The following is a 27,969-nucleotide window of genomic DNA, read 5'->3' on the forward strand; positions in this document are numbered from 1 at the left end:
ATATTTGTAATTAAGTGATGTAACATGAAATTCCAGCTGAATGGAAGCATATTTTTCTCTTCCCAGGGGGAAGAGGACTTCTGGAAAAGGAGATATAAATAGGAAGAAACTTCATAAACACAGCAGCCAGTTCCCAGGCTGATCAATTTCAAGTAAGAGTGTGTATGGGAACTGAGAACCTAGATGCTGATCCCTTAAAACCACATATGCTCGGGAGTTCCCGTCGCGGCTCAGTGGTTAACGAATCCGACTAGGAACCCTGAGGTTTTGGGTTCAATGCCTGGCCTCGCTCAGTGGGTTAAGGATCCAGCATTGCCATGAGCTGTGGTGTAGGTTGCAGATGTGGCTCGGATCCCGCATTGCTGTGGCTCTGGTATAGGCCATCGGCTACAGCTCCAATTAGACCCCTAGCCTGGGAACCTCCATATGCTGCGAGAGCGGCCCTAGAAATGGCAAAAAGACAAACAAACAATGTATGCTCAGATGCCCCTTGGAAAATCTTCTATGCCCGGAAGTACCCCGGTTTGAAGACTACTATGATTAGGAACCAAATAACCAATCTGCTTTGACACCTAAAGGAACCGGGCATATAATCAGTAACAATTATTATGCTGAGAAAGGCCAACTGCCATTTACAAGCTAAGGATTCCCAAAATTACCACCAGTCAAGCTTCTTCATGATTTTCAGATGTCAGCTGAATATCATCACAACTGGATGACTCACAGCCCCTCAAACACAACACATCCAAAACTGAACTCACTGTCTTTCCCTCAGGCCTGCTACTCATTCTCTATTTCCTGTCTCAGGAAACCAACATCTACCTCATCACCTATAGAAAATGCTTCTGCTATTCGTCTAATATCCATTCGTCAGTAACAGAACTGCTGTTTAGCTCAGAGTGGCAATATACCCAGCTTAAAAACTCCCCTGCAACTAAGGGTGGCTATACAGACTAGTTCTGGATGATGCATATTATCATGACAGGGATGGAACATCCAGGGAAGATCTTTAAAATGGGGCAGGCTCAGCCTTTTCTCCTTGGCCCCCCTTCTCCAACCAGCCTGGACCACAGATGTGATACTGGAAATAGCACACGCTTCTCACAGTAACAGGATGAGAATACAAGGGTGAAGGCCCACACTGAAGAAAGCTGGACCCAAAGTAGGAGGGGCCTACGGACCTTCCCAAATCACAGTCTGCAGAACAGCAGTAGGCTGCCTTGCCAGCTTTCTTAGCCAAATACAATCCTGACATCCTAACCAACCCAGAAAACTGGATCATTCTCCGAGGCTTCTTTTCCCTCACACCCCATATCCACCTGGTGCCCAAGCCGTAATTATTTTATCTCCCTAACATTGCAATCATTTCCATTTTCTTTGTTCCTATAACCACTGCCTTAGTTTGAACCCTTTCCTTGTGGTTGGTCCTTTTCTCTAGCAGCAATGTTTTCTTATTAGAGCCTCCGCTTGCCACCGAAGCTTTAAATAGCCTCTGTTGGCTATAGAATGAAGCATCAACATCTTCAAATGAAACACTAGGTCCTAGAATATGATCTGACTCTTGCTCGACTTGTTAGATTAATTCTTGACTATGCCTCTTCCATCCTGCATTCCAGACAAACTGAGCTATACTAAGTTTTTCATTGTTTTTAGATGTTTTCTCTCTTTCCTCTTTCCCCTAAAATAACCTTTGTCCCTCATGTTATCGAGGCAGACATCTGCTTACTTTTAACACTCAACTTGCATCCCTCTTAAAGGCTTTCCTGAATCCACCCCTCCCTTACTAAAATACATAGGCTTATATTTGTACACACACACACACACACACACATATATATCTCCAAATATAGTATTTTTACAGAAATACAGTTAAAAATTCAATCCTGTTGTAGCTGACGTGGCTTTGATGAAATTAATATTTCCACAGAAGCTAGTGGTAAAATGGAATGAACCCAGTCATTTCTCAAAATGCCATGCCTATCAGATTAATGTCATTATTTATGTGTCTTATTAGCATTATTGTTTACTTTGAATAGTGCCTGAGTGTTTACCTTTCTGATTAATTTGTTTTATATAGCGTCTAATCATAACTCCATCAATATGTCAGCATTTAATAAACATTTGAGAACGCTAATTGAATGCTGACAATGTGAATTGTCCATTTAATCATCATGATACAGGCATCAACATGCTGCATGTGTTGATTATGTACTCAAAGTCAAGAAGAGATAATGGTGCCCAGATTTATGTTTGACTATATTAAAATAAGACTGTGTTTGAAACATCTGGCCAGTCTTTGTTTCCCTATCCTATATAGTGATTAGTAACTCTTTTTAAAGGCCCTTTCTACAACGCTAGAAACGCTGGTGATGATATGCACATAAGGAAAGAAGACTGGACTTGAGAACCTATTTCCTTAGCTTTGTTGAGCATTTATTTTTAATGATCATATAATTCACTTAATTGCAACACACCTGCATAGGGGGCCAGGGCACAGTGCTCCAGGAATGTGATGTAAATATGTAAAGGAAAGACCTCTTCCTTTACCCCTCAGCACGTAACAGAAAATGAGTCTAGTGAAGTTGCTTCAGAAAGGGCTCGCCTTTCAAGGTGGCACAGAACGTATCTTTCTGCCCTCTTCCCACCAGAGATGGCCACAGCTCAGTGTGTCCTCTGTGCTGCTATCCATTCTCCCCAGCAAACACAGCCCTACTTAGCCTCTACTCCAACGTATCAGCCCTCCCCTCCCCATGCCCCACGCTTTGAAACCAGACCAGGTGCCTGGCCGGGCAAGATGCGCTGGACTGTTTCTACAGTGGGGGGAACAGGAAGGCGAAGTAGAAAGGAGTAGATAGATAGAGTGGATAGATAGAGGGATCCAGGTCGGGTGGGAGTCAAAAGAGAGAAACTTCTCTTGCTAAACCCATCTTCCTATTCAACTTCTTTAAGAAGAGGAGTGACTACAAAGAGAAGGGGCTGGAAAAGAAGAGGAAAATGGTCCTAGCTTACCTCTTCCAGCTATGCCAGTCAGCCTCTGCACCACAGGGTCTCTGCTCTAAATGCCCTGCCCCCATTCCCATCCCATCCTGGCACCAGAGGGAAGACCAGTGCTCCCAGAATTGTTGGGGAGAAAACTGGCTGCCAGGGTGATGGTAAGGACAGAGAGGGAGAGAGGGAGGGAGGGAAAAGAAATGCAGACAAGATAAAAAAGGAGGCAGATGGGTAGGGAAGGGAAGGAAAGACCGTGAGCCTCTCTCTCCCCCACTCGCCACCTCCAAAGGTTTAAGAGTTTAAGCCTCTTCCTCCAGCCCTGGAAAAGGATTTGGGCAGCCTGTGTAGAGCTGTGCAGGCTGTATCCACTTGGCAGACCGGAAGAGAAAGAAACAGAGGTGGTAAAGCCCAACTGACAGATGCTGGATCTGTGACAGCCCCCGGCAAGGTGTCACAGAGTGCATCTATGATGGAGCCATGCTGGTAACTAGCAGTGAAGTCCTCTGGTGAGCAGGGGAGCACATGTCAGGGGCTACTGTTACTTTATTCCCATCAATATTTGCTGTGTCCTAATCTTGACCTAGTATTACCAGATTGGTTTTGTTTTGTTTTGTTTTTCAGGAAAATCCAGAAATCTGTGTTTTTTGATAAATCTCTTGATTTTTAAATGTCAATAACTGCTTCTAATTGTTTTTGAACATATAGATCAAAATGAAATACTTCTGACGGCAGATGTAAGCTCGAGGGTCATTTGTCAATTAAACATTTTTTTCTGTCCCTTGAACTTCTCTGCGGAACTTCGCGGCAGGCATACCTTATCACTCATTTCCTGACACTCGCAGGAGGTCTAAGAAAGGGGAATAGGAAATGTGGAAATTAATTGTGAAACTAATCACCTGGAGGAATTGCTAAAATTACATAAACGGAGATAATAGCTATCTAGGTTTTCCTGGGAGCCTGGAAACATAACAGCCACCATTTATAACATTATTTGGGAGAAAAACTTGTTTAAACTTCCAGCAACAAAAAGCAATAAGCTTTTGGAACGCGACCCCTTCACTGGTTGAAAGGTGCCATTACATCCAGTATTTTAATGGGAGAGGGTTTTCTAGGGGATATGATTTGACAAGATTACGGAGAATTCCTGAGAGCCTTGCTAACTATCTGATGTTCCTGATAGAAGAGAGATATCTAATCTCCTTTATAACTAAGATACCCCAGCCAAGATTAGTGTCATTGCCTGTGACTCACGCAACATTAAACCATAAGATCATACATCACTTGGAATAGATATGAATATCTACAAGAAGATTAATGTGCTCTCACTAAATATTTAGTCAGGGGCCATTTAAGCAGAGTGCATAACTGACTGTCAACTTTAAACAGGATTTAGAGATGCTGTGATGGTTAATTTTATGTGCCAACTTGTCTGGACTATGGTACCCAAACACTAGGGTAGATGTTGCTGTGAATGTATTTTTTAGATATGATAAACATTTATAATCAATTGACTTTAAGTAAAGATTACCCTCCATGATGTGGGTGGGCCTCATCTAATCCGTTAAAGGCCTTAAGAGCAAAGACTGATATTACCCAGAGAAGGAATTCTGCCTCAAGACTATAACATAGAGGAGTTCCCACCGTGGCGCAGTGGTTAACGAATCCAACTAGGAACCATGAGGTTGCAGGTTCGATCCCTGGCCTTGCTCAGTGGGTTAAGGATCCGGTGTTGCTGTGAGCTGTGGTGTAGGTCGCAGACTCGGCTCAGATCCCGTGTTGCTGTGGCTCTGGCGTAGGCTTGTGGCTATAGCTCCGATTCGACCCCTAGCCTGGGAACCTCCATATGACGTGGGAAGCTGCCCTAGGAAAGGCAAAAAGACCAAAAAAAAAAAGCCCTAGAAAAGGCTTTTAGACATTTAAAAAAAAAAAAAAAAAAAAGACTATAACGTAGAAATCCTGCTTGAGTTTCCACCCTGCTGGCCTGCCTTACAAATTTCAGACTTACTAGTCTCCAAAATCCCATAAGCCAATTCATTAAAATAAAATTATCTCTCTATATATACATGGATATATATCCTATTGATTTTCTTTCTTTGGGATAGCCTAACTGATAAGATGCCCATCTATGAGTTTAGAAAGTACACTTCTTGTAAATCCTCTCTCTCACCTGTTCATTAGTTATACCCTAATAGTTTACAGTATTTTTTTTTTACTATAAGGCTTTTATCTCTGATAAATATGAATATATTAAAGTTAGTACTTCATAATGTGGATGTTTTCATGTTGTATCATAACTTCTCATTTTTCCTTTGGCTGTTCCCCTTAGACTACAGGGAAATAAGAGCAAAGGAACTAATATGACTGAGCAGGTACTTTTATACTTCATTCAACAAAACTTTAAAGTAGTCATTATTTTCATTATTATCCCCATTTTTACAAAGAAGGACAGCATCTCTAGAGCACATATTACATATGCAGCCTAATAAGTTTTCACAATCTGAGCACACTTGGGTAGCCAGCACCTAGATCAAGAAACAGAATTTGACCAGCACCCCAAAAGCACCCCAAGTATTATGTTGTATACATGTATATATAAATATGCTGGCATGTCTATGCATGTCTATGTGGCGGCGGGGGTTGTGACCACTATGCAGATCAAGATTAATACATTTCCAGCTCCCCAGAAAGTGCCCTTTGGGCCTTCTTCCAATCACTACTTCCTCTCAAAAGTAACCACTAGCCTGACTTCCAATAACAAAGATTCATTTTGCTTATTTTTTACTCTATATAAATGGAAGCATACGAATGTGTACTCTTTGGGCTCCAGCTTCATTTCCTCAGCTTTTATCTCTGTAAGATTCATCCACACCATTAACACAAAGATACAATTCATTAATATGAGACTCAGAGACCATAAACTGTCTCAAATCATATAAATTATTTGACCATGAGCACACAGCTACAGTAAGCAGCTAAACCAAGAGTCCAACCCAGAAGTGTCTCATTCCAAAGCCTTGGTCTTTTTTTCTGCTTTACCCATGTTTTTCAAAATAGCATATATGAAATAATTTTGAGTGGCACATGGATAAAAATTAATAACTATGCTTTTACATGCACTTGGAAAAGATAACTTGCACCTCTAGCCCATAGCAGAAATTCCTTTTTATAAATAATCATAGTTCAAAAGCTAGATTTATGCCTACTCTACAGTCCAGTAATTCTGCTCCTCTGTATATACCCCCCAAATGATAAGTGCAAGTTTTATTCTTTTTTTTTCTTTTCTTTTCTTTTTAGGGCCACACCAACAGCATATGGAAGTTCCCAGGCCAGAGGCCAAGTCGGAGCTACAGCTGCCGGCCCATGCCACAGCCGTAGCAATACTAGATCCGAGCTTCATCTGCGACCTACACCGCAGCTCGCAAGTTTTATTCTTCATCATCAAAATGTAAACAGCCTTAATTTCTATCAACCATAAAATGGAGAAATAAATTGTGGTATATTTATATAACGGAATGCTACACATTAATAAAAAAAAGAACAAACTACTACTGCTATGTACAACAACATGGATGAATAGCTCAGATCCTGTGATGAGCAAAGACAGCAGATGCAAAAGGATACATGCAGTACAATTCCACCTCTATGAGTTCAAGAACAGGCAAACTGATCTATGGTGATAGGCATAAAACAGTGGTTATCTGAGGGAGTGATATCTGGGAAGGGGCATAAGGAGGCTTTTAGAGGTGGAAATGTTTTGTATCCTAATATGGATAGTTGTTATCTGTCTGTGTAAACACACATGGAGCTGTACACATAAGACTTATGCCCTTTAGCATATATTCTAGAAAAAAAATCAATAAAATTTAGAACTAATATTTATAGTGAATCTATTTAATCAAAACTTCTGAATTAAGAGTAGTTCCCTGTTCCATGGGTATAGTTAAGAACTTGGAAGATAGGAGTCACTTCATAAAAGATCCTTGAGAAATACTGCCCTGCACCAGAGGGGCCTCTCAAAACAGCAGTGCCTGGGACAGTGAGGGGGAAGGGGAGACAGAGCCTTGTTTCTCAAAACATAGTCGGGGCCAGCAGTACTGGCATCACCTGGGAGCTTGTCAGATCTGCAGTATCCTGTGCTTCACTCCAGACCCACTGACACATAATCTGCATTTTACCGAGAGATCTCCAGGTAATTCAGAGGCCCTGAATGGAAAAATAGAAGCTCTAAGTGAGGCAACTTCAAGATGAAATATTTCGCACGCATTTACTTTGTCTTCCTAACTAGACTGTAAATTTCTCCAGGACAACATAGAAGAGTGGACAGAGAGCTCGGACTCCCAGTTATGTTACTTCCTGGCTGAGCATCGTTAGGAAGTTACTAGATTCCCTTATCCTCAGAATACAAAGTGAGAATAAGAATATTATTATTCTTAATACCTACTTCATGGGCATCAAGATTAAATAAAATAATGTGAAGTGCTTAGTACACTGCTAAATACAGAGTAAGAGCTTAATAGATGTTACTATCACTATCCCCTTCATCCGAGGTGAAGGTCATTTGCTCATCTAGTCAACAAGTATTTATTGAGCACCTACTACATGCCAGGTACTGTTTCAAGCACCGAGGATGTGACTCTAAATAAAATGCTGCCTTGTTGGGGTTTCTGTTCTAGTATGTGGGAGAGGGAAATTGCTTGGTAGATGAGAATGTTCAGAGAGACCCTTGGGAAGGACACAGGGGGCTTCTCCGGGAAATCTCCTAATTGAGGCCGGAGGTTTCTGGCAACACTGCAACCTTATTTTTCCTCCCAGATGGGCTGTGACCCCTGTTTGTAAAAGCGGTATGCCAAGTTCCCTTCACACCTTCCCTGGAGACAGCCTGTACTCATGAAAGAGAAAATACTTCACCTGCAAATCTCTTACTTAAAAACTCTTTTGAAAGAAATCCTTCTTGTTCTTTTGCTATGTGCTATTTATTCTATAAATAAATTGGAAAGAAACAGCATCATTTGTGTCTCAAAGAAAAATTACAATGGATGTCACATGGGTCCATACTTTCTACTCCAGGGGAGGTGCTATCAGGGTACAAGCTTGTCTTCTTTGCTGGAACAGCTGCCTAGGTGTGCACAAGCACCATATGTCTGCCCTCTTTCATTGAGCTCTACCTACCTGGTGTTCAGCCTCTCAAAGCATTTCACTTTGGGCTGAGGGCTGAAAGCCATGTAGGTTATACTTGAACATTTTAACATTTGATTTGATGGTAAATAAGAGGAGAAGAAACCCATTCATGGCTCCTTGTCTCTTGGTGTTCTTCAGTTTTCATCTTATTATTTAGCCCCAAGTGGAAAGTTGTCTTGGACTTTGGTAGATCCTAAAAGAGAGGTAAGGTGTTTTGGGGAACCTTTTTCCATTCTTTCCCTTTCTCTCTCTCTTCTGCTGCATGAGACACTGCCTATGAAGCCACTGAAGACAGCTGACCCCGCTCAGAGAATCATTCTGGATCTCAGACCTTCATTTCCAGCCTTCTGGTCCTTCCTTTCTCATGTGCCATTTAGATTTGGGTTGAGTCAAGTCTTGTAAGACATTCTAACAGAGCAGGGAGTAGGCAAGTCTGGAATAGCAATACAGTTAACCCTTGAATGACAGGAGTTTGAACTGCATGGGTCCAGTTACATGCAGATATTTTTAATAGAAATAGTACAGTACTACACAATCCATGGCTGGTTGAATTTAAGTAAGAAAAATGACCTCAAGTGTCACCAACTAGTCTCGTTCTCCAATAGGAGAAAGAATTGATAAACTATTGCTCTATAAGCACATATTGTAAGTTTTACATATTACCGTAGCAATAGAGTGTAGGTTATTCATATCTCAAGGTCTAGTTTTAGGGAGAATTAAGGACCAAAAATGCCATTGCCTCAAATGTGGGTCAACATATGCGAAAGTCCCAATCAACCAACACATTTATAATAATGATGTTAAATTCATATTCGCTTAATAATCAGAATGGCAGCAATTGGAAATTATAATCAACTCAATAAAACACTGATGATACACCATTAAACAAAGCACCCCCTTCAAAAGAATGGGCATTCCAACCACCACCACGTGCATACGCAATACAAGCTTGACAACGTGGACAGCACTGAGTTCCAACAAGACTTGTTGGCAGGCTGCTGCTGAGTTAGGTGATTTGTCACCTCTACCAGTACATTAATTTTAGCTTACAAATAGCGAAGTTTAGCAACACTTGGCTTTCTTAGTATATTACTAGGAACATCTTGTCGCCCTAAGTAAAATGAAAGTCACTTGCCTCTAAGCACCAAAGAAATATCCAGCATGTTTAGATCAGTTTTGTGCTCCCAAACAGACTTTTCAATGGACCCTATTTTGAAAATCATGGTGACAACCTAGAATATAAGAGCACCTGATCTTTTAGGTTATTTGCTGCCCTGTTCCCCCTCTAGTGCAGTCTCTGCCCCATTTCCACTCCTGAAGCTCCCCTTTCTTACTCTACTGTGTACTTCAATCTTTGTCCTTCCTTCTCTCAACCTTGATGCTTCTTCAAACTCCCAAACCCATTGTCATTTCCAAATAAAAGCTTATCAGTTTTTACCCAACTTTACCATTCCCTACTCTTGTTCTTTAACTACCTTTGAAATGTCATCAGCCAGGACTCTTTATAATGGAAGCTTCTATCGGCCACAACTCTCTGGGAAAACAGCTGCCACCCTTTCTGGCCCCTGCATCACAAGCTCTTGGGTATGTAAGACTCTAAGTCCCAAATATGCACAAACCTAAGACTGGGTTGTTCTGGATTCATCCCAAAACATTTCGGTTTTGGCGGCCTTGCAAAGGCTCATTTTAATCTCTCTAATTATGAAACATATTCTAAAAATCTGGCATTGAAATGAAGGATTTGTTATTTCATAAAATACAGGAGCCATGTGCTACCTTTCTGTAAGAAAGTACTCATTTATCATCCAAACACTGTATAATAAAAGCTGCCAAAACACTGACTTAAAAAAACTATAGCACACTGCCAAATCAAAGAACTGTAACTGCCAACCCATCTTCTTTCTTATTATTTTAAGCTATAAGTGACCATGATACATGAGCACACTTCTGATACTCAAAACAGCAACCAACCTCTTCTGCTAAATTTATTCATCCATCCATCCATCATTCTTTTATTCATCCACACATTTAAGAGCTATTTATTAAGTACCTATTATGTGCTAGCACTGTTCTAGTACTGGAGATTCATCACTGAACAAAAAGACAAAGTCTCCATAGGATAGATGAAGGTGTGGTGAATGATGGAAAGTGGAGATTTGACCGTCAAACAAAAATCCACTAAAGAAAAAAGATCATTTTAAAATTTGTCTCTGGCTTTAGTCCTAAGACATTTTTTTTTTTTTAAGGGCTGCACCCATGGCATATGGAAGTTCCCAGGCTAGGCGTCAAATTGGAGCTGTAGCTGACGGCCTACACCACAGCCACTGCAACACCAGATCCAAGCTGCATCTGTGACCTGCATTGCAGCTCACCACAGTGCCGGATCCTTAATCCACTGTGCGAAGCCAGGGGTCCAACCTGCCTCCTCATGGATACTAGTTGGGTTCATTACCACTGAGCCACAATGGGAACTCCACTAAGACTTATTTTACCTCCCTTTGAATTCTGATGCAGTGAAACCTTGACCATGGCTACTTCCTGTTTGCCAGAGTCATCCTTGATGCTCAGGTTATTTTTAGTACTGCATAAAACAAACTATGATAACAATTACAGCCCCAACGACAGACAAAGTCCCTGCCGAAATAATAATAGGAACAACTAATATTTATTAAGCAATTCTAAATGGTTCCCAATTTAATGATGGTTTGACTTTAGATTTTTTGACTTTAGGGTGGTGTGAAAGCAATAGGAATTCAGTGGAAACCGTACTTTGAATTTTTATCTGTTCCCAGGCCAGCAATATGTAGCATAATCCTCTCCTGTGAGGCAGGGCAGTGGCAGGCAGCCCCAGCTCCTGGTCAGCCTCAGCTCCTTGTCAGCCTCACAATCATGAGCCTTAAACAACCCATATGCTTACAACCATTCTATACCCTCACAACCATTCTGTTTTTCATTTTCAGTTCAGTATTCAATAAATTACATGAGATATTCAACACTTTATAACAAAATAGGCTTTGTGTTAGATGATTTTGCCCAATCGTAGGCTAATGTAAATGTTCTGAGCACATTTAAGGTAGGCTTGGCTAAGCTATGGTGTTCAACCAATTAGATGTATTAAATACATCTTCAACTTAGAATATTTTCAATTTATGATGGCTTTATCAAATGTAACTTCATAAGGTGAGGAAGATTTACACTGTATTTCAGACATTTAGTCTTCATATCAATCCTAATGGTTGGATGGTGTTATTATCATTCCTCCCATATTACAGATGAGGAAAGACCAAGGCTTAGAGGTTATTACATTTCCCCACCAGCCCAAGCCAAGGATCTAGTTCTTCGATTTGCCTAATGCCTCCTGGCTGCAATGGTAGAGTCCTGAACGCAGTGATAGACTCCAGCTCCAAAAAACACCTCACTTTTATCATGGGCTCTAGATGTGGATGTGAATACCCTTTGCCTCTCCTTACAGCCAGTTATCAGCTCTCTCTTCCTCTGCTGATTACAACATCAACACACAATAAATATTGAATACATGTATAGACTGTTTACTATTCTAATCAAAGAATGCATTCCACAAAGTTAATTTGGTACTTATTTAATAAGACACATAATTGTTATTGAATTGCACAGCAATTAAAGTTATTCCAATAAATACTGTAATCTGCACCCAAATAATTATCTTATGTTTCCTACTCCCTTTTGTAGTTTTGCAGGGTCTACCATTTACTGTATGATGTTCTATCCCCACCTCCTCTTTTTCTATTTCTGTTCAATCTTTTTTTTTTTTTTTTTTTTGTCTTTTTGTCTTTTTGTTGTTGTTGTTGTTACTATTTCTTGGGCCGCTCCCGCGGCACATGGAGGTTCCCAGGCTAGGGGTTGAATCGGAGCTGTAGCCACCGGCCTACGCCAGAGCCACAGCAACGCGGGATCCGAGCCGTGTCTGCAACCAACACCACAGCTCATGGCAATGCCGGATTGTTAACCCACTGAACAAGGGCAGGGATCGAACCCGCAACCTCATGGTTCCTAGTCGGATTTGTTAACCACTGCGCCACGACGGGAACTCCCTCTTTTTCTATTTCTTCAGAACACATTCACATGAAATAAAATATGATGAGCCTGGATTGTAATCCCCAATGGCCTAAATCCCACAGTCCCAGGAATAAGATCTTTCTGGGCTTCTCCTGGTACTACCACACCTACTTTCCTCCTCCTGTCTGGATGATCTAGAGGATGAAGGGTTCAAAAACAGCAAGAATCAGGAAAAGCTTGCCTTGAGAGGGCTAGAGATATTAATATGCTGGCAAACTGACAAAACAGTGGCCTCTGGGAAGTTCCTCATGGCACAGAAGATTAAGGATCCAGCATTGCCACTGCAGTGACTCGGTCACTGCTGTGGCACGGGTTCCATCCCTGGCTAGAGAAATTCCACATGCCACACCTGCAGCCAAAAAAAAAAAAAAACCAAAAATACACACAAAATTGGTCGCCAGCACAGGTGAGGACAAAGTAGAGCTAAAAATGAACTTGCTCTCTTACATTTATGATCTGGTAGTCTTAGAGCAAAAGTATTAGAGAAAATAGTTTAGGCATAAAAGAAAGGGAGAGATTTTCCTCCTAAATAATGGTGAATTAACAGCTCTTTGACATTCTTTGACTCCTGTATCTCTTCTTAATTGCAGCAAAAAAATGAAGAAAGCCGCACATTTACAAGGACAAAGAGAATGTGAGAGAAGACAAAACTGATGGGCAACATCAATAATTGTTCAGAGGTTGGAAAGCAGATGGAATAATAGACTTGATAAAGCTGCTCCCTAAGCATCTCTGACAGAGCCACCCACTACCACAGGGCCCAGAGAGGCTCAGAACTCAGCACTTCCACGGAACCCTTATGGCAGGAATGAGATCCGTGACTAGAATTAGGGGCACTGGCTGACCATCTGTGTGCTGAGCTGGTAGACCTTGAGGTCCTCAGGTCCCAACTCTGAGGAAGTGGTCAGAGTGTAACCACACTATCACACTGCCTGCCAGATCCACAGGCACAACTAAGGTGGCTTAGATCACAGACCCATACGTAGCAGCAACTCTATGCTCTGTGCCTGCCCTGCTCCCATTTGCAGCCATAACTGACTGGATCAGGGGTGGGCAATTGACCAAATCAATCCTTAAAATGGCCCATGACCTATGAGGTGGTCTGGCCCCATAAGGACAAACTGTGCTATCGATTTTTCTTTTTTTTTTTTTTTTGGCTGCATGCATAGCATGCTGAACTTCCTGGGCCAGAGACAGAACCCAAGCCACAGGAGAGACCTCAGCTGCTAGAGTGACAATGCCAGATCCATTAACCCCTGATCCATAGGAGATTTCCTCAAACTCTTTTATATTAAGCATTTTCATTTAGACATACAAACATTCAGCATATGAGACAGCCAGCAGCAAGAACTGACACTAATAAACCAAAGGCATGAGGGAGCAAACTAACGCTTCGGTGGAAGCTGTGAATTAGAGAAAACATAGGGTATGAGGAAGCAAACTGGAAGCAGGAGAGAAGCAGACAGAAAGAAATGGATCCTGGAACACAGCTGACAAAGAAGCTCTAAGGAGGAGTGATTCCCACGCGGCCCATCAGAACCAGCCCGGGAGAGGGTACTTTGTGGAAAGGCATGGGTGCCCATCCCCACTTATTCACTCAGAATCTCCAGAGCATTTAGATGTTGAAAAAGCTACAAAAGCCAGTCTGACGCTCTCTGGTTAGGCCTCCCTCACCTCCAGAAGCCCTGCCTTTCTGAGCATTTCCCCAGCTCGGATTTCAGTGTGTTACTCTATCTTCCTAATTGCCCTGTATGCCTGCTGACAGTTAATCCCTGTTACCCACCAAAGAATCTCACTCCTTCCAACCCAAAGTGTCTCACCACCACAGTCACTAAAAGGAGAACTACAGGGGGGGAAAAAAAAAACTTAAGAAAACTTTGTTGAGACTGCTAGAGAAGAAAACGACAAGAGAGGGGTTTTCATACAAAATCATCTTCCAGATAAAATCATCCTCCAGATAAAATGTCATAAAAGCCTCCAGTGGAGTGAGCTTTCTTTGAAAGTTCTTTATATCTTCTGCTAAGGAAGAAGAAACTCCCAGATTGCCTGATGATAAATAAAGGTACATGCCATTCTCTTGACTTTTTCTAAATATATGAGGCTATAGACTTATGAGGTCAATGCCATGTGCCACACAGAAAAGCAGACTTGTTCCTTTGCCATCATATATATTTGCATTTTGTCTGTCAGTCCACAGGCCTTTTTTTCCCCCTTGTTGTCTGGAACCCTAGGAAGCAGCTCAGACGCCAGCAAAATCCGGGATGTGAGTGTTCACTTAGGACAAATTCCTCAAATCAGCATTTCTGTACCTTATTTTTAAAGTGTGCCTCCAGCACACAAAAGAGTACTTGGCTTTTCTACGATGGAAACTTAAGGAAATTTGAGTTTGCACAAGAAGTAATGTTAATCAATTTTTTACTTATGAGTCATTCACTCTGATAAACTATAATTATAGATCGTTTTCTATAATCTCAATATACAAAATAGCATTGTTATGGGTCCTACAAATTAAAATTACTTCATAATTAGTGGTACTTATCAAATTATTTCATGTAAGTGTTTAATAGTTCTTTGTAATTCACGATTATCAAGACATACACTTAGAAGTTCCCATCGTGGCGCAGTGGTTAACGAATCTGAATAGGAACCATGAGGTTGTGGGTTCGATCCCTGGCCTTGCTCAGTGGGTTAAGGATCCAGCGTTGCCGTGAGCTGTAGTGTAGGTCGCAGATGTGGCTCGGATCCCACGTTGCTGTGGCTCTGGCGTAGGCTGGCAGCTACAGCTCTGATTCGACCCCTAGCCTGGGAACCTCCATATGCCATGGGAGCGGCCCTAGAAATCGCAAAAAGACCAAAAAAAAAAAAAAGACATACACTTAGAGCTGTTTTCTTTTACCTCAAGAGTTTGGAGTAATTTCCCAACCCTTTCTAGCCTCAGCTCTTAATATTCCTCTTCCCTTCCTTCCCTTAAGTGGATTTGCCTTTCTTTACCTTTATAGGCAGTAACCACCTCACTAGTAAAGTCCATCTAGGTCATTCTCCTACTTTAAAACAAACTTTACTTCATCCCAGTTCACCTTGGAACAATTCGTCAATTTTACACCCGTATCGCTAAATTATTTACCCATAGCTTCTTCTATATTTAATACATATTGTGAAAATTATTTGTTTCTCTGTGAGAATAATTATGTTTACTTAAATTATCCTTAATGCTTAGCACAGTGACTTGAACAAAGTAGATGTTATACATTTTTGTGGCATGAATGAAGAAATGCTTGTATACAATTGTTTATAACTTCTAATTCTCATCCACCTATAGCCAGTGGCATTCATTACTGAGATGATTAACTGGAATGCAATTTGGGGCCAAGAAAGATTGTTTTCACTGTGCATCTGGTTTAAGAAAGCAAATCTATGATTTTGAATTTTAAGGCCATGATCCAAGTAAGAGAAAACTATCCATATATGAAATTGTTAAAAAGGAAATGACATCAGATTGTTATGATCCTTATACAACTACAGATGTGATAAATTCATTTGAGTAATAAAAAAATGAGAAAAAAAAGGAAATGACCATTTTGAAAGAAAAGAAAAATATATAAAACTGTGCCATGGATGTCAGTGGAATGCTGCTCTGTTAATTTTTTTAAAATAACTAAATAATCCCATGAATATACTTTCTATGGAAGATAGTTCTCAAATTAGAAATCATGTGGGTTTGAAATTTTGAAATGGCAGTGATACTCATTAAGAAGACACTAAAAAAGTGACCAATGAAGTAACTATTTCAACTTCTGAAGATTTTTTGAAGGAAGTCTTTGATTATGAGGTCAACCTCTTTTCAAAAAAAATTTCATCCGACACACGAGTTTCCCAGATTGCTTTCCTTTAAAAATTGCTTCAATTTCTCAGCCCAGACGTTTACAAAGCCTGTCAAATGTATGTGTTTTGTGTTTTCTAAATGCTTAATAATTACATTTTCAACTTAAAGATAATGAGGCAGAATTATCCATACATATCAAAATTGAGAAGCAAAAATCAATCTTGAACCATAATTCTCAGGTCTCTACTGATACTCCTGACCCTTCACCTGAGTCCAGAACCAAATCTTTACCTGCTTACTACGCATTTGCATGCCAAACACCTCAAGTTCACCACATCCAAATGTAACTCTCCCCAAGACCAGACCTCCTGCCCCATCCAATTTCCCTGTTTCTGCTAACGAACTAATCTCTCAGCTACAGAGGCCACACGGGTAGTGGTTCTGGACCATTTCTTCTCTTTAATCTTTTGTTTTCTACCACATACATGGGTCTATGAATTCATCTTTCAAAAAGTCTCTTGTTGCTATAGCCAACCTGTGTTGTTCCCATGTACCCAGAATTCTCTTTGAGGAATTACCCCTTTCCTATTTGAGGAGAGCTATGAAGCATAGTATCCCACACAACCCTCACTTAGAAACAAGCATATGACCCAAGCCATTCAAAGTATCGCATCCCTCTGGCAAATGTTATTGGTCAAAGGGGTAGATTTATGCTGTAAGTGGAGCCAGAGTTCCTCTCTTAGAATTCATAATTAGATATAATAAATTCTCTCTTCACTAGGGCTCTTAATCTAAGAGCAGGTGAATTTGTAACTACCAGCAGGCATCCTCCCACCTATAGACAGGAAACCTGTTTAGACTAGAAACAGAATGCACCAAAGAAGGCATCAGAGGAGTTCCCGTTGTGGCACAGTGGTTAACGAATCCGACTAGGGACCATGAGGGTTGCGGGTTCGATCCCTGGCCTTGCTCAGTGGGTTAAGGATCCGGCGTTGCCGTGAGCTGTAGTGTAGGTCACAGACGCAGCTCGGATCCTGCGTTGCTGTGGCTCTGGCGTAGGCCGGCAGCTACAGCTCCGATTAGACCCCTAGCCTGGGACCTCCATATGCCGTGGGAAGCCATCCTAGAAAAGGCAAAAAGACAAAAAAAAAAAAAAAAAAAAAAAAAAAAGAAGGCATCAGAGCCAATATGGGAAGGCAGAGTATTTAAACAACATTGGTTGAGTTCCTGGAGCCAACCATGCCTGAAGTCCATCACATCCCTGGACTTACCAGTTTGATGAGTCAAACTTCAAAATCCTGACTTGCCCACTTTCTGGCTAGATGAACTTGGATAAGTGTTTAACTTTTCTGTGCCTCTCTTACCTGTTCTATAAAATGGGAGATACGGGAGTTCCCATTGTGGCTCAGTGGTTAACAAATCCGACTAGAAACCATGAGGTTGCTGGTTTGATCCCTGGCCTTGCTCAGTGGGTTAAGGATCCGGCGTTGCCATGAGCTGTGGTGTGAGTCACAGATGTGGCTCAGATCCCGCATTGCTGTGGCTGTGGCATAGGCCGGCAGCTATAGCTCGGATTAGACCCCTAGCCTGGGAACCTCCATATGCCATGGGATCAGCCCAAGAAACGGCAAAAAAAGACAAAAAAAAAATAAAATAAAATGGGAGATACTATTAGTACCTACCTCACTGGGTTACATGAAGATTAGGATAATAGATGCTCAATAAATGTTGGCAATGACTATGAAATGCCAGTGAATACTGTTAGGGTCCTATCACAGTAGAAAATGTGCTAATAACAGAGAATTAGTTTCCTTTAAAGTGTGCTTGGAGTCCATCCTTCCTCTGTCTTTGCTTTATCACCAAACCCATGAGATTCTTGAGTAGTGTTTTAACTGGCTTGTCTGACTACATCTGTAACCTCTACAGTCCACTCTTGTTACCAGTGGCCCAGCTACCCTCACCAAACATCACTTTCTTCATGGAACATCCCTGTCCAAATTTTTGTGCAAACTTCTCTTCCTGGCTTCCCAGTTTCCACTCTAATTAGCTAATCTGAATCACCTCTCTCCCTAACATTCCAGTCAACCGGAATTCCTACCTTTCACAAGATCATACCTTGCTAATTGATGTCCCTTGCCTTACCTTGAGTCATCACCCTCACCCATCCCAACTTTTCCACTCTGGATATAATCAGCTCCAATCCTGCGAATTCTGCCTGCTCTATACCTCTTCCAACCATCAGGCCTTTCACTGGTTTTATCCTCCTTGAGATTCTGTATCATTTTCAGTTCTATACTAGAAGCTGCAACACTCAATTATAAATGATCCTGTATTGTTTCAGGTGGATCTAACCAATCCAGTTAGAAAGTAAAGTTTTTAGGTTATATTTTTTGGATGGCCCCTAATCCAGGGATAGGCATCAAAGTCAACATTTCATAGGGTCCAATCATAACACTAACCATCCCTACTTTTTAAATTCTGTAGAATTTTTAAGAGGATTTTTCTTCAAATTGTTTTACCGCAGTTACCCAATCTTGATGCAAAAACTCAATTTTGCAAGGCCCATAAATCTCAAATGACAAAATAAGGCAATAAGGCAATGTTAAGAGAGTTCCATGTTTTTATTACATAAACGTTATATTCCTTGTGGGAGCTGGTCTTCAAGTTTGCTTCGTGATTTCACAGAATGTCAAGTATCTGTAGAAATTGTCTAAGAATGATTTATGAAACACTCTTGTACCTGCACCAAAAAAGCCTCACTGCCTACATTTCCCAACCAGATTCCTGAGAAAAAGAATAGGTTTTGTTTGTCTTACAGTGTAATACATAAGATTGCTTTCAAGATATAAAAAAGGACAGACTTCTAAAATGAGTCTCCTTTTGTTACAAAGTTCTACAAAAATACACTAAGTATGCTCGTGTGTTTGTCCTTTGACATAATATTCCAGTTTAGCAGAAACAAACAAAAACCAATAAACAAAGCTATGCAAACCACATTAATCTTGCAGCAATATAATGTCAACATCATCATGAACACCTTGCAAAAGTAGCTCTCCTGGGTATGTAATGATCTTCCTTCGTTTCGCAGCTTTGAGAGTTCCTACCAATGCTTCAAAGAGGTTGGCACATTTGTCATCTCGGAATAGGACCCCAAATTTCACACTTAATTTTCCATCGGCATCTAATTTGAAAAAGCACAACATTAGCCAATGCAAAAATCTGTTTTTTGCCACCATGTATGGCCAATCCACACGATTTTTTTTAATTAAAAAATTTTATTATACTTGATTTACAATGTTCTATCAATTTCTGCTGTACAGCAAAGTGACCCAGTTATACATAAATATACATTCTTTTACTCATATTATCATCTATCAAATTCTACCCCAAGCGATTGGAAATAGTTCTCTGTGCTATACAGCAGGACCTCATTGCTTATCCATTCTAGATGTAATAGTTTGTATCTACTAACCCCAAAAGACATCTAACCATAGGTTAACCAAGAGTACAATCTAACAGTCAACGGTCAAAAATTCAGTGTAACCCCTTGCCAGATTCAAAAAGTAATGGAATAAATGCAATGTGCAGTACATTGCCTAGCCTTAGTATCATCTGAGCATGGAAGAGAACCAAGAAACATGAATAAGAAGTGAACGTGTTACTGAGCTACTATAGTGGTGGGCAATTCCTCTCTGTCTAAATTTCAATTTTCTCTTTGTTATGTTAGATGTTTCCCTTTTTTTTTTGTTGGCTTTTTGGGGCCATACTCCCAGCATATGGAGGTTCCCAGTCTAGGGGTCGAATCAGAGCTATAGCTGCCAACCTACACCACAGCTCATAGCAACGCCAGATCCTTAACCCACTGAGCGAGGCCAGGGATCGAACCCAAAACCTCATGGTTCCTAGTTGGATTCGTTTCCACCGTGCCGCGGCAGGAACTCCTGTTAGTTGTTAAATCAATAAAACTACAAGAGAAATCCCAGGTCGGGAGCAGTGTTTCTCAAAGTGTATCCTGAACATGCTTAGAACCCCCAGGGAGCTAGTGGTAACCTTAAAAAATGAAGAAATTTGTATTTGCTAGGATCCCTAGAAGATCTAGTTTGAAGGCTAGTTTTTAGTACAGGAGTTAAAAATTAAGGTAACTAAAAAGAAATGAGCTATCAAGCCATGAAAAGGCATGAAGGAAGCATAAATATGTATTACAAAGAGAAAGAAGACAATCTGAAAAAGCTACATGCTTATGGTTCAAACTATGGGATATTCTGGAAAAGGCAAAACTATGGCGAAAGGTAAAACTAAGTAAAAAGATCAGTGGTTTCTGGTGGTTAGGATGGGTGAAAGATGAAGAGGCAGAGGATAAAGGCAGTGAGGATACCTTGTATGATACTATAAGGACGAAGACATGTCATTACACACTAGTCCAAACCCACAGAATGAGCAACACCAAGAGTGAAATGTAATCCATGAACTCTGGGTGAAAATGATGTGGCAATGCAGTGTCATCACCCATAACAAAGGTACCATTCTAGTGGGGGATGTTGCTAAGGGGGGAGACTATGCATGTGTGAGGGCAGGAGGTAGGTAGGAACTCTCTGTACCTTCCTCTTAATTTTTCCAAAAAATAAAGTCTTTTTTAAAATTAAGGTACAGGCAGTTCCCGTCATGGCTCAGTGGTTAGCAAATCCGACTAGGAACCATGAGGTTGCGGGTTCGGTCCCTGCCCTTGCTCAGTGGGTTAACAATCTGGCATTGCCGTGAGCTGTGGTATAGGTTGCAGACGTGGCTCGGATCCCGTGTTGCTGTGGCTCTGGTGTAGGTCGGCAGCTACAGTTCCAATTCAACCCCTAGCCTGGGAACCTCCATATGCCGTGGGAGCGGCCCAAGAAATGGCAAAAAGAGAAAAAAAAAAAAAAAATTAAGGTACACAAAAATGGATCTTTGGTTAAAAGTCAATCAGCTGAAATCTCTAAGATAACCTAGGACACCTCCCCACTGTTGGCTGAATCCCTCCATCTACCTGGCAGAACCCTTGACCGCATCCTACCACACTGCTCTGAGTTCTCCCCTCAAAAAGCTGCACCCCCTGCAAAGAAGATGGTCATCACAGTGACAAGGGTTCTTGAGTTCCTGCACTGCCTGCCAGGGCTTCCGACCTCAGTAAACTCCTACTATGGGTACAGCACTGTGCTGGGCACTAGAGGCAGAGAGAAGGAAGTCCAGAGTCACTTTCTAGCTGTCATAGACACAGCTTCCATCGCCACAAGGAAATAAGCACACACAACAGGTAAAGCAACAGTACAGAGCAATACGTGACTGGATGTCAAGAGCAAGATGATCTCAGTTCCTAGAACAGGAAGGGAAGACTTCACGAAGGGCAGTATCTGTTCTCAACTTTAAAGGGAACACAACACGGACCTTCTTTTCAAAACCTAACAGTCCTCAGTTGAAATCGTGGCCATCTGCCTGTTTGGCCTTAAAAACTTGAGTAAGCTCCAAAAGCCTCAGTTTCCTCATCTGTAAAATGGGGATCTTAATATCTTCCACACAGGGTAGTTGAGGACTCAGTCGTAAAGCACAAAGCACATGCCAAGCACTTGATCAGTGACTGTTGGTTCAGTTCTCAGTGAGACCTAGGGGAATGTGCCAAGCCATAGGCACGGGTGAAACAAGTAAGTGGCTAGGGGAACAGTAATTCACTCGCCTCAAGTGAACCATCTAAGAGGAGAGAGGGAGGAAATAAGTTTGGAAAGGAAAACAGAGAACCTGACTACGCTTGGCCTGGAAAGCAAAGATGTACCTGTTTGATTTTTTAACTTCCAGCAGCACGAGCTCTGTTTGCAGTAAGAATCTCTCACTCATTACAGAAATCAGTGGAGCTACTGGGTAACTTGGCAGGTCCATCAAGCTTTCTGAGCTGCAGTTACTTCATCCATAAGATGAGGTTAAAAATACCCCTCACAGGGTCATTGCAAGGACTAAAAGACAGACTCTTGGTAAAGTCTTTTTTGAAGTGCCCAGCTTATGGTAAATTCTCAACTGAGGTTAAGTTTTTTCAAAGACACCAAAGGCAGCAACCTGGCTGTAATCTCGGGGTTCTCCTGCCCACTCACCTCTCAATTTGACAAAAGTCCATGTGATGCCACTTTCTTTGTATTTTTGGGTCTTATAGCCTCTTCTCTCCACAGACAATTAATTCCATTGTTCAGGCCCAAATTGATGCTCACATGCATAACAGCAAGACTACTTACCAGCCTTCCCTTCTCCATTTTTACCCCCAATACAGGAAGAAACTTTGTAAGGTGCAAACTTAACTGATACACTTCTACTTTCATCTTTCAGTGGCTCCCTATCACCTCTGAAATAAAGTGAGTAAGACTCTCCTTCCTCTGGCCCTTGAACACATCTCTCACCTGGTCTCCCACCATATGGTTCCATGCACCTTGTGATCCAGTCAAAATGAGGGACTTGCTGTTACCCAAGGTGACAGGAGACACCTCCCCTGGTAATTCTGCCCATGTTGAGCCAACTGCCCAACATTCCAGACCCTTTTACCTAGCTAAATTTTTTTTCCTTCAAAAATGGAGACTCAAATGTCACTTTCTCTGAGAAGTCCTCTGTGATTCCTTCAGTCAAGAGCTCTTCTTATGACACTGAGTATATATCAATCAGAGCACTCACCACCCATTATCGTAATAATAGCTAACTTTACTGAGGACTTGCTACCTTCCCAGAACCATTCAATGCATTTTACAGTCACTAAAACTCAATAATTTTGTTGAAGATAAGACACAAATGACTGCAAGAAGCACCACTATTTTATGTTCCAATTCAACTGCCAATTTAACAACAGCACACTGTGGATGATAAAATACATCCTCATTATAGAGATTTTAAAGTGTGAAGAACAAGTATCTTCAATACTCATTGAAAGAGAGTAGTATTACTAGACAAATAAGGAAACCAAAGCACAGAACTGTTTAGAAATGGGCCCAAGGAGTTCTCATCATGGCACAGCAGAAACAAATCCCACTAGGAACCAGGAGGTTGAGGGTTTGATACCTGGCCTCGCTCAGTGGGTTAAGGATACAGCGTTACTGTGAGCTGTGGTATAGGTTGCAGATGCGGCTCGGATCTGGTGTTGTTGTGACAGTGGTGTAGGCCGCAGCTGTAGCTCTGATTAGACCCCTAACCTGGGAACCTCCATATGCCACAGGAGGCCCTAAAAGCAAAAAAAAAGAAAAGAAGGAGTTCCTGTGGTGGCGCAGTGGTTAACGAATCTGACTAGGAACCATGAGGTTGTAGGTTCAATCCCTGGCCTTGCTCAGTGGGTTAACATCCAGCGTTGCTGTGAGCTGTGGTGTAGGTTGCAGATGTGGCTCGGATCCTGTGTTGCTGTCGTGGCACAGTGGTTAACGAATCTGACTAGGAACCATGAGGTTGTGGGTTCAATCCCTGGCCTTGCTCAGTGGGTTAACATTCGGCGTTGCTGTGAGTTGTGGTGTAGGTTGCAGATGTGGCTCGGATCCTGTGTTGCTGCAGCTCTGGCGTAGGCCGGTGGTACAGCTCCGATTAGACCCCTAGCCTGGGAACCTCCATATGCTGCGGGAGCGGCCCAAAAATGGCAAAAAGACAAAAAAAAAAAAAAGAAAAAAAAAAAAAAGGAGAAAAGAAAGCAAAAAAAGAGAGAAATGTGCCCAAGGTCACACGCAAGAATGAAGAGAAGCACTAGAATTCATTCCCAGAGTCTGACTTCAGAGCATACGCTTTTAACTACTTCCCGACACACGCTTCCAGTTCATCTATCTGTTCCCTCACTACTTAAAGAGACCCACGAGGGCTGGGCTGGAATTTTATTTATTTTTCCACCTCCAGCACTTGAACACAAAGGCAGCACTCAAGAAATATTTGTCCAAAAAAAAAAAAAAAAAAGAAATATTTGTCCAATGAAAGAATTTAAATCTCCAAAAGATCTTTATCCACTTAGTTCTTTCAACTGGATGAAAAATAAAATTTTAAAAACTCTATTTTAAAAGAAATAGATAAAATTAAATTCATCAATTTCCAACTTCAGCTAATCCATCATATTTAGATTAGTCTAAGTATGATTAATTTAAATCATAATTTAAATTAGTCAGAATTATTTGACACAACCTAAATAATTAACCATCATCTGTCAGTAGATACTCTATCTTCATAGATGCTTTCCAACTCAATAAGTCATCTATTACAAGGAACAGGTAAGTGAAGGAGACCTGGTGAAGCTGCAACACTCAAAGTATTTTCATCCTTATAGAAGTTATGATAATTACTTTGCAGTCATCTGGTTTGTAAAGCTGCTCATTTTTTGAAGTGCAGGTTCAGTTTGCCTTAGTAGAGTAATAACACTGAGCTAGGGATATAGAGGTTAGATTTTTAAATGCAATTGACTCTGACCAGTAAACATTAAGCTGATGTCAAGAAAGATCTAAGAGAGCAGAAAACCCTACAAATCTTTGGATATACATCTTTCTATCTTTAACCATCCAAACAACAGTACTACTCCCAAGAGGGACATGACCTCAGAGAACTCAGGAGAAACTGAGAACATAGAAATGATGATTATAGGTAGGAGCATGACTACTGAAAATAAGATGCACTAACCTTCCAAGAGGTGAATGTGGTGAAGTGGGTGGGAGAAGAATGGGGTTAGGAAAGGTTTTCATTTGTTTGATTAGAGTGATGTGATGTGAGGACCCAACAAGTTGTGGATGGAGAAAGGGAACCATCATCCAAGGAATGCAGACTGCCTCTGGAAGCTAGAAGCAGCCTAGGAAATTCTCTAGAGTCTCCAGAAAGGCACGCACCCTGCCAACACCTTGATTTTAGCTCAGGAGACCTTTATCAGACTCTGCTATGGTCTGAATGGCTATGGTTGGGTTAGTGGAAACTCTAACCCAGCAAGGTGATGATATTAGCAGGTGGGGGCCTTTGAGAGGCGCTAAACTCATGGGGGTGTAAGGATGTACAGTCATGAGTCATAAAGATTAATGTCTAATAAAAGAGGCTGCAAGATTTCATCAATAAAAAAGGATGAAACTCTGTCATTTGTGACAACAGGGACGTTGAGGGTATTATTTTTAAGTGAAATAAGTCAGAGAAAAACAAATACTATAGGATTTCGCTCATCTGCAAAATATAAAAAATAAACAGAACTCCCAAATAATTGAACAAGCCAAACCAAACAAAAACAAGCACGTAAATACAGAGAACGGAGTAGTGGTTACCAGAAGGGAAAGAGTGGGGAAGGAGGGGAGAAGGGGGAGGCAAAATGGGTAAAGGAGATCAACTGTATGGACTCCATCCATCCATCCACCTTTTGGCGGTGAGCTTGCTGTAGTGTATCACATGAAACTTACACAACTTATACACCATTGTATGCACAATGAGAGAGAGAGATAAAACGCTTGCAAAGAGCCCTAGTCCTTTTCACCATGTGAAGATACAAGAAGTCTGTGGCCTGGAAGAGGACTCCAACCCGACCATGTTGGTACCCTGCTCTTGAACTTCCAGCCTCTAGAATTATGAGCAATACATTTCTGCTGTTTATAAGCCACCCAGTCTGGGATATTTTGCTATAGCGGCCCAAATAGACCAAGATGATTCCCACCTTACACAACCATTAAGATATTAAATGTGTAGCTATATGTCACAAAGCTTGTAGCAATGTTACATCAGCAGTAGAAAACCAGTACAGGGGACATTTGATACTAATGGCTTGATGGGATTTTCTAAGTACCTCTTGTTATTTCAAATGATTTGTGAGTCATACATAACAGAGCTGTAAGTAAGAAGAATCAAGTTATAATGACAAGACAACTCCTATAAGGTACTTTTCAAAATCGTTTTTCATTTACATGATATAATTTTTAAACTTTGGATTCCATTACCCTAGTTGTTGTTAAATATGCCTATTGCTCTTACAGTTTTCAAAATGCTCCCCAAACTCTTACATGTCTGGTCTGAGATGTATGAAATATTTACAGCTATAAGCATAATATTTGCTTTCATTACAACTTAGGAAAAGGACACTAATACTACCAGTTTTACGTCACGAATTTTTCCACAGCTGCTGTGCTGCCGAAGGAAAAGTTGACTTAAAAATAAAAAAAGCTACCTAAAGGATGAGTTCTTTTAGTTAAATGTATGTATATAAATAGCTGATTATACAAAACTCAAAAATTTGGAGGAAAAAAGACAATTTATTATACTTTCAATCTGAGTCCCTAGTCATCTGGGAATTTGCAACAGTGGCAGAGTAAAACAGAAAAAAATGATTGTTAAGGGAGTTTTTGTCATGACTCAGCTGTAACAAACTCGACCAGTATCCATGAGGATGCAAGTTTGATCCCTGGCCTCGCTCATTGGGTTAAGGATCTGGTGTTGCCATGAGCTGTGGTGTAGGTCATAGACACGGCTCGGATCTGACCTTGCTGTGGCTGTGGTGTAGGCCAGCAGCTACACCTCCAATTTGACCCTTAGCCTGGGAACCTCCATATGCCAGAAGAGCAGCCCTAAAAAAAAAAATTTAAAAAAAAAGAACGCTAATAGTATGACAAATAAACATATGAATGTGATCCAATTACAAGACTTCAGTGTAGCCAGATTAAAGAAGCACAGAAATTTTTTTTTTTTTTTCCATTCAAAGGATAATGAAATATCCTAACCATTCTTTGTATCAGAGTCACAATACCCCCAACAGCTATGTCTCCAGATCACATGGCTGAGGCCAGATATCACCTGGGGCTGACAGCAGGGGCTGAAACCCTGGGTGAGCCCTCTATGGGCGTCAACCAAAAAAGTCAGTCCGGAGTTTCCGTCGTGGCGCAGTGGTTAACGGATCCAACTGGGAACTATGAGGTTGCGGGTTCAATCCCTGCCCTTGCTCAGCGGGTTAACGATCCGGCATTGCGATGAGCTGTAGTGTAGGTTGCAGACGCGGCTCGGATCCAGCGTTGCTGTGGCTCTGGTGTAGGCCGGAGGCTACAGCTCCGATTCGACCCCTAGCCTGGGAACCTCCATATGCCGCGGGAGCGGCCCAAGAAATAGCAAAAAGACAAAAAAAAAAAAAAAAAAAAAAAAAGTCAGTCCTACCTACGGTAAGGCAAAGTCAGAAGAAATACTGTATCTGTGTTATAATACTTACTTTTTGAACCCAGACGGTGAATTTCCTCCACCAAGAGGTTAACCTCGTGATCCACATTCATTGCTGCCTGAGGGAGAAAAAAAATAAATCTGCTTTACTACAATTTCTACATTCCATTAAGCACATCTTGTCAAATCCAAAGGTCTTTTCTCTTTTCCTGTAGCATTTGTCACTATTTATTTATCATGTCCCTCTTCCTAAAAATAACTGCATAATATACCTGGCCCTAAAGTACCTCCATTTCCCCCAATCTTTATAACTGCCCCTCTGGGCTGACCTCACTCTTATTCTATACAGTCTACTGGGAAGAATGAAGCCATCTCCTATTAACTCTAAGCCCTTGCTCTGCTCAGCATCAAAAATACAAAAGTGAGTGACATAGGACCTGTCTTCAGGGAACTCACTGTCCATAAGCTGAGAAAGGCCTGAATAACAATGTGACAAAAATTCTTTTTTTTTTTTTTTTTTTTAATGGGGGTTCAAGGGGCATATGGAAGTTCCTCAGCCACGAATTGAATCCCAGCTGCAGCTGCGACCTACTTGGCAGCTGCAGCAATGCAAGATCCTTTAACCCACTGTGCAGGGCACACCCAACATCTCAGTGACACCCAGCTGCTGCAGTCGTATTCTTAACCCACTGTGAGGCCATAGCAGGAACTCTGACTAGCCCTCTGAGCAATGGGTCCAAGGCATTATGGCA

The 27,969-nt window shown here is 41.3% G+C and overlaps 1 protein-coding gene across 5 annotated transcripts in view; it reads right to left on the minus strand.

The window, feature by feature from the left end:
* Positions 1 to 27,969, minus strand: part of ABRACL (ABRA C-terminal like) — a 78,885-nt gene that overhangs the window by 45,112 nt on the left and 5,804 nt on the right. For 3 of the 5 annotated variants that reach the window (XM_085015818.1, XM_003353196.5, XM_085015808.1), the window contains exons 2-3: positions 27,270 to 27,336; positions 18,690 to 19,268 (exon numbers count right to left, since the gene is read on the minus strand). In XM_085015818.1, coding sequence (XP_084871944.1) covers positions 19,084 to 19,268; positions 27,270 to 27,330 — 246 coding nt within the window. In that variant the 5' untranslated portion in view covers positions 27,331 to 27,336 and the 3' untranslated portion in view covers positions 18,690 to 19,083. Of the gene's footprint in view, positions 1 to 18,689; positions 19,269 to 27,269; positions 27,337 to 27,969 lie in introns of those variants that run through there. The other 2 variants (XR_014839492.1, XM_085015796.1) reach the window with 1 other exon arrangement.

This window comes from Sus scrofa, chromosome 1 (genome assembly GCF_054392235.1).
Source record: "Sus scrofa isolate SSC_HxYL_T2T_F1_AM1 chromosome 1, Sscrofa_HxYL_maternal_Yorkshire_Landrace_v2.0, whole genome shotgun sequence".
Classification (NCBI taxonomy): Eukaryota; Metazoa; Chordata; class Mammalia; order Artiodactyla; family Suidae; genus Sus; species Sus scrofa.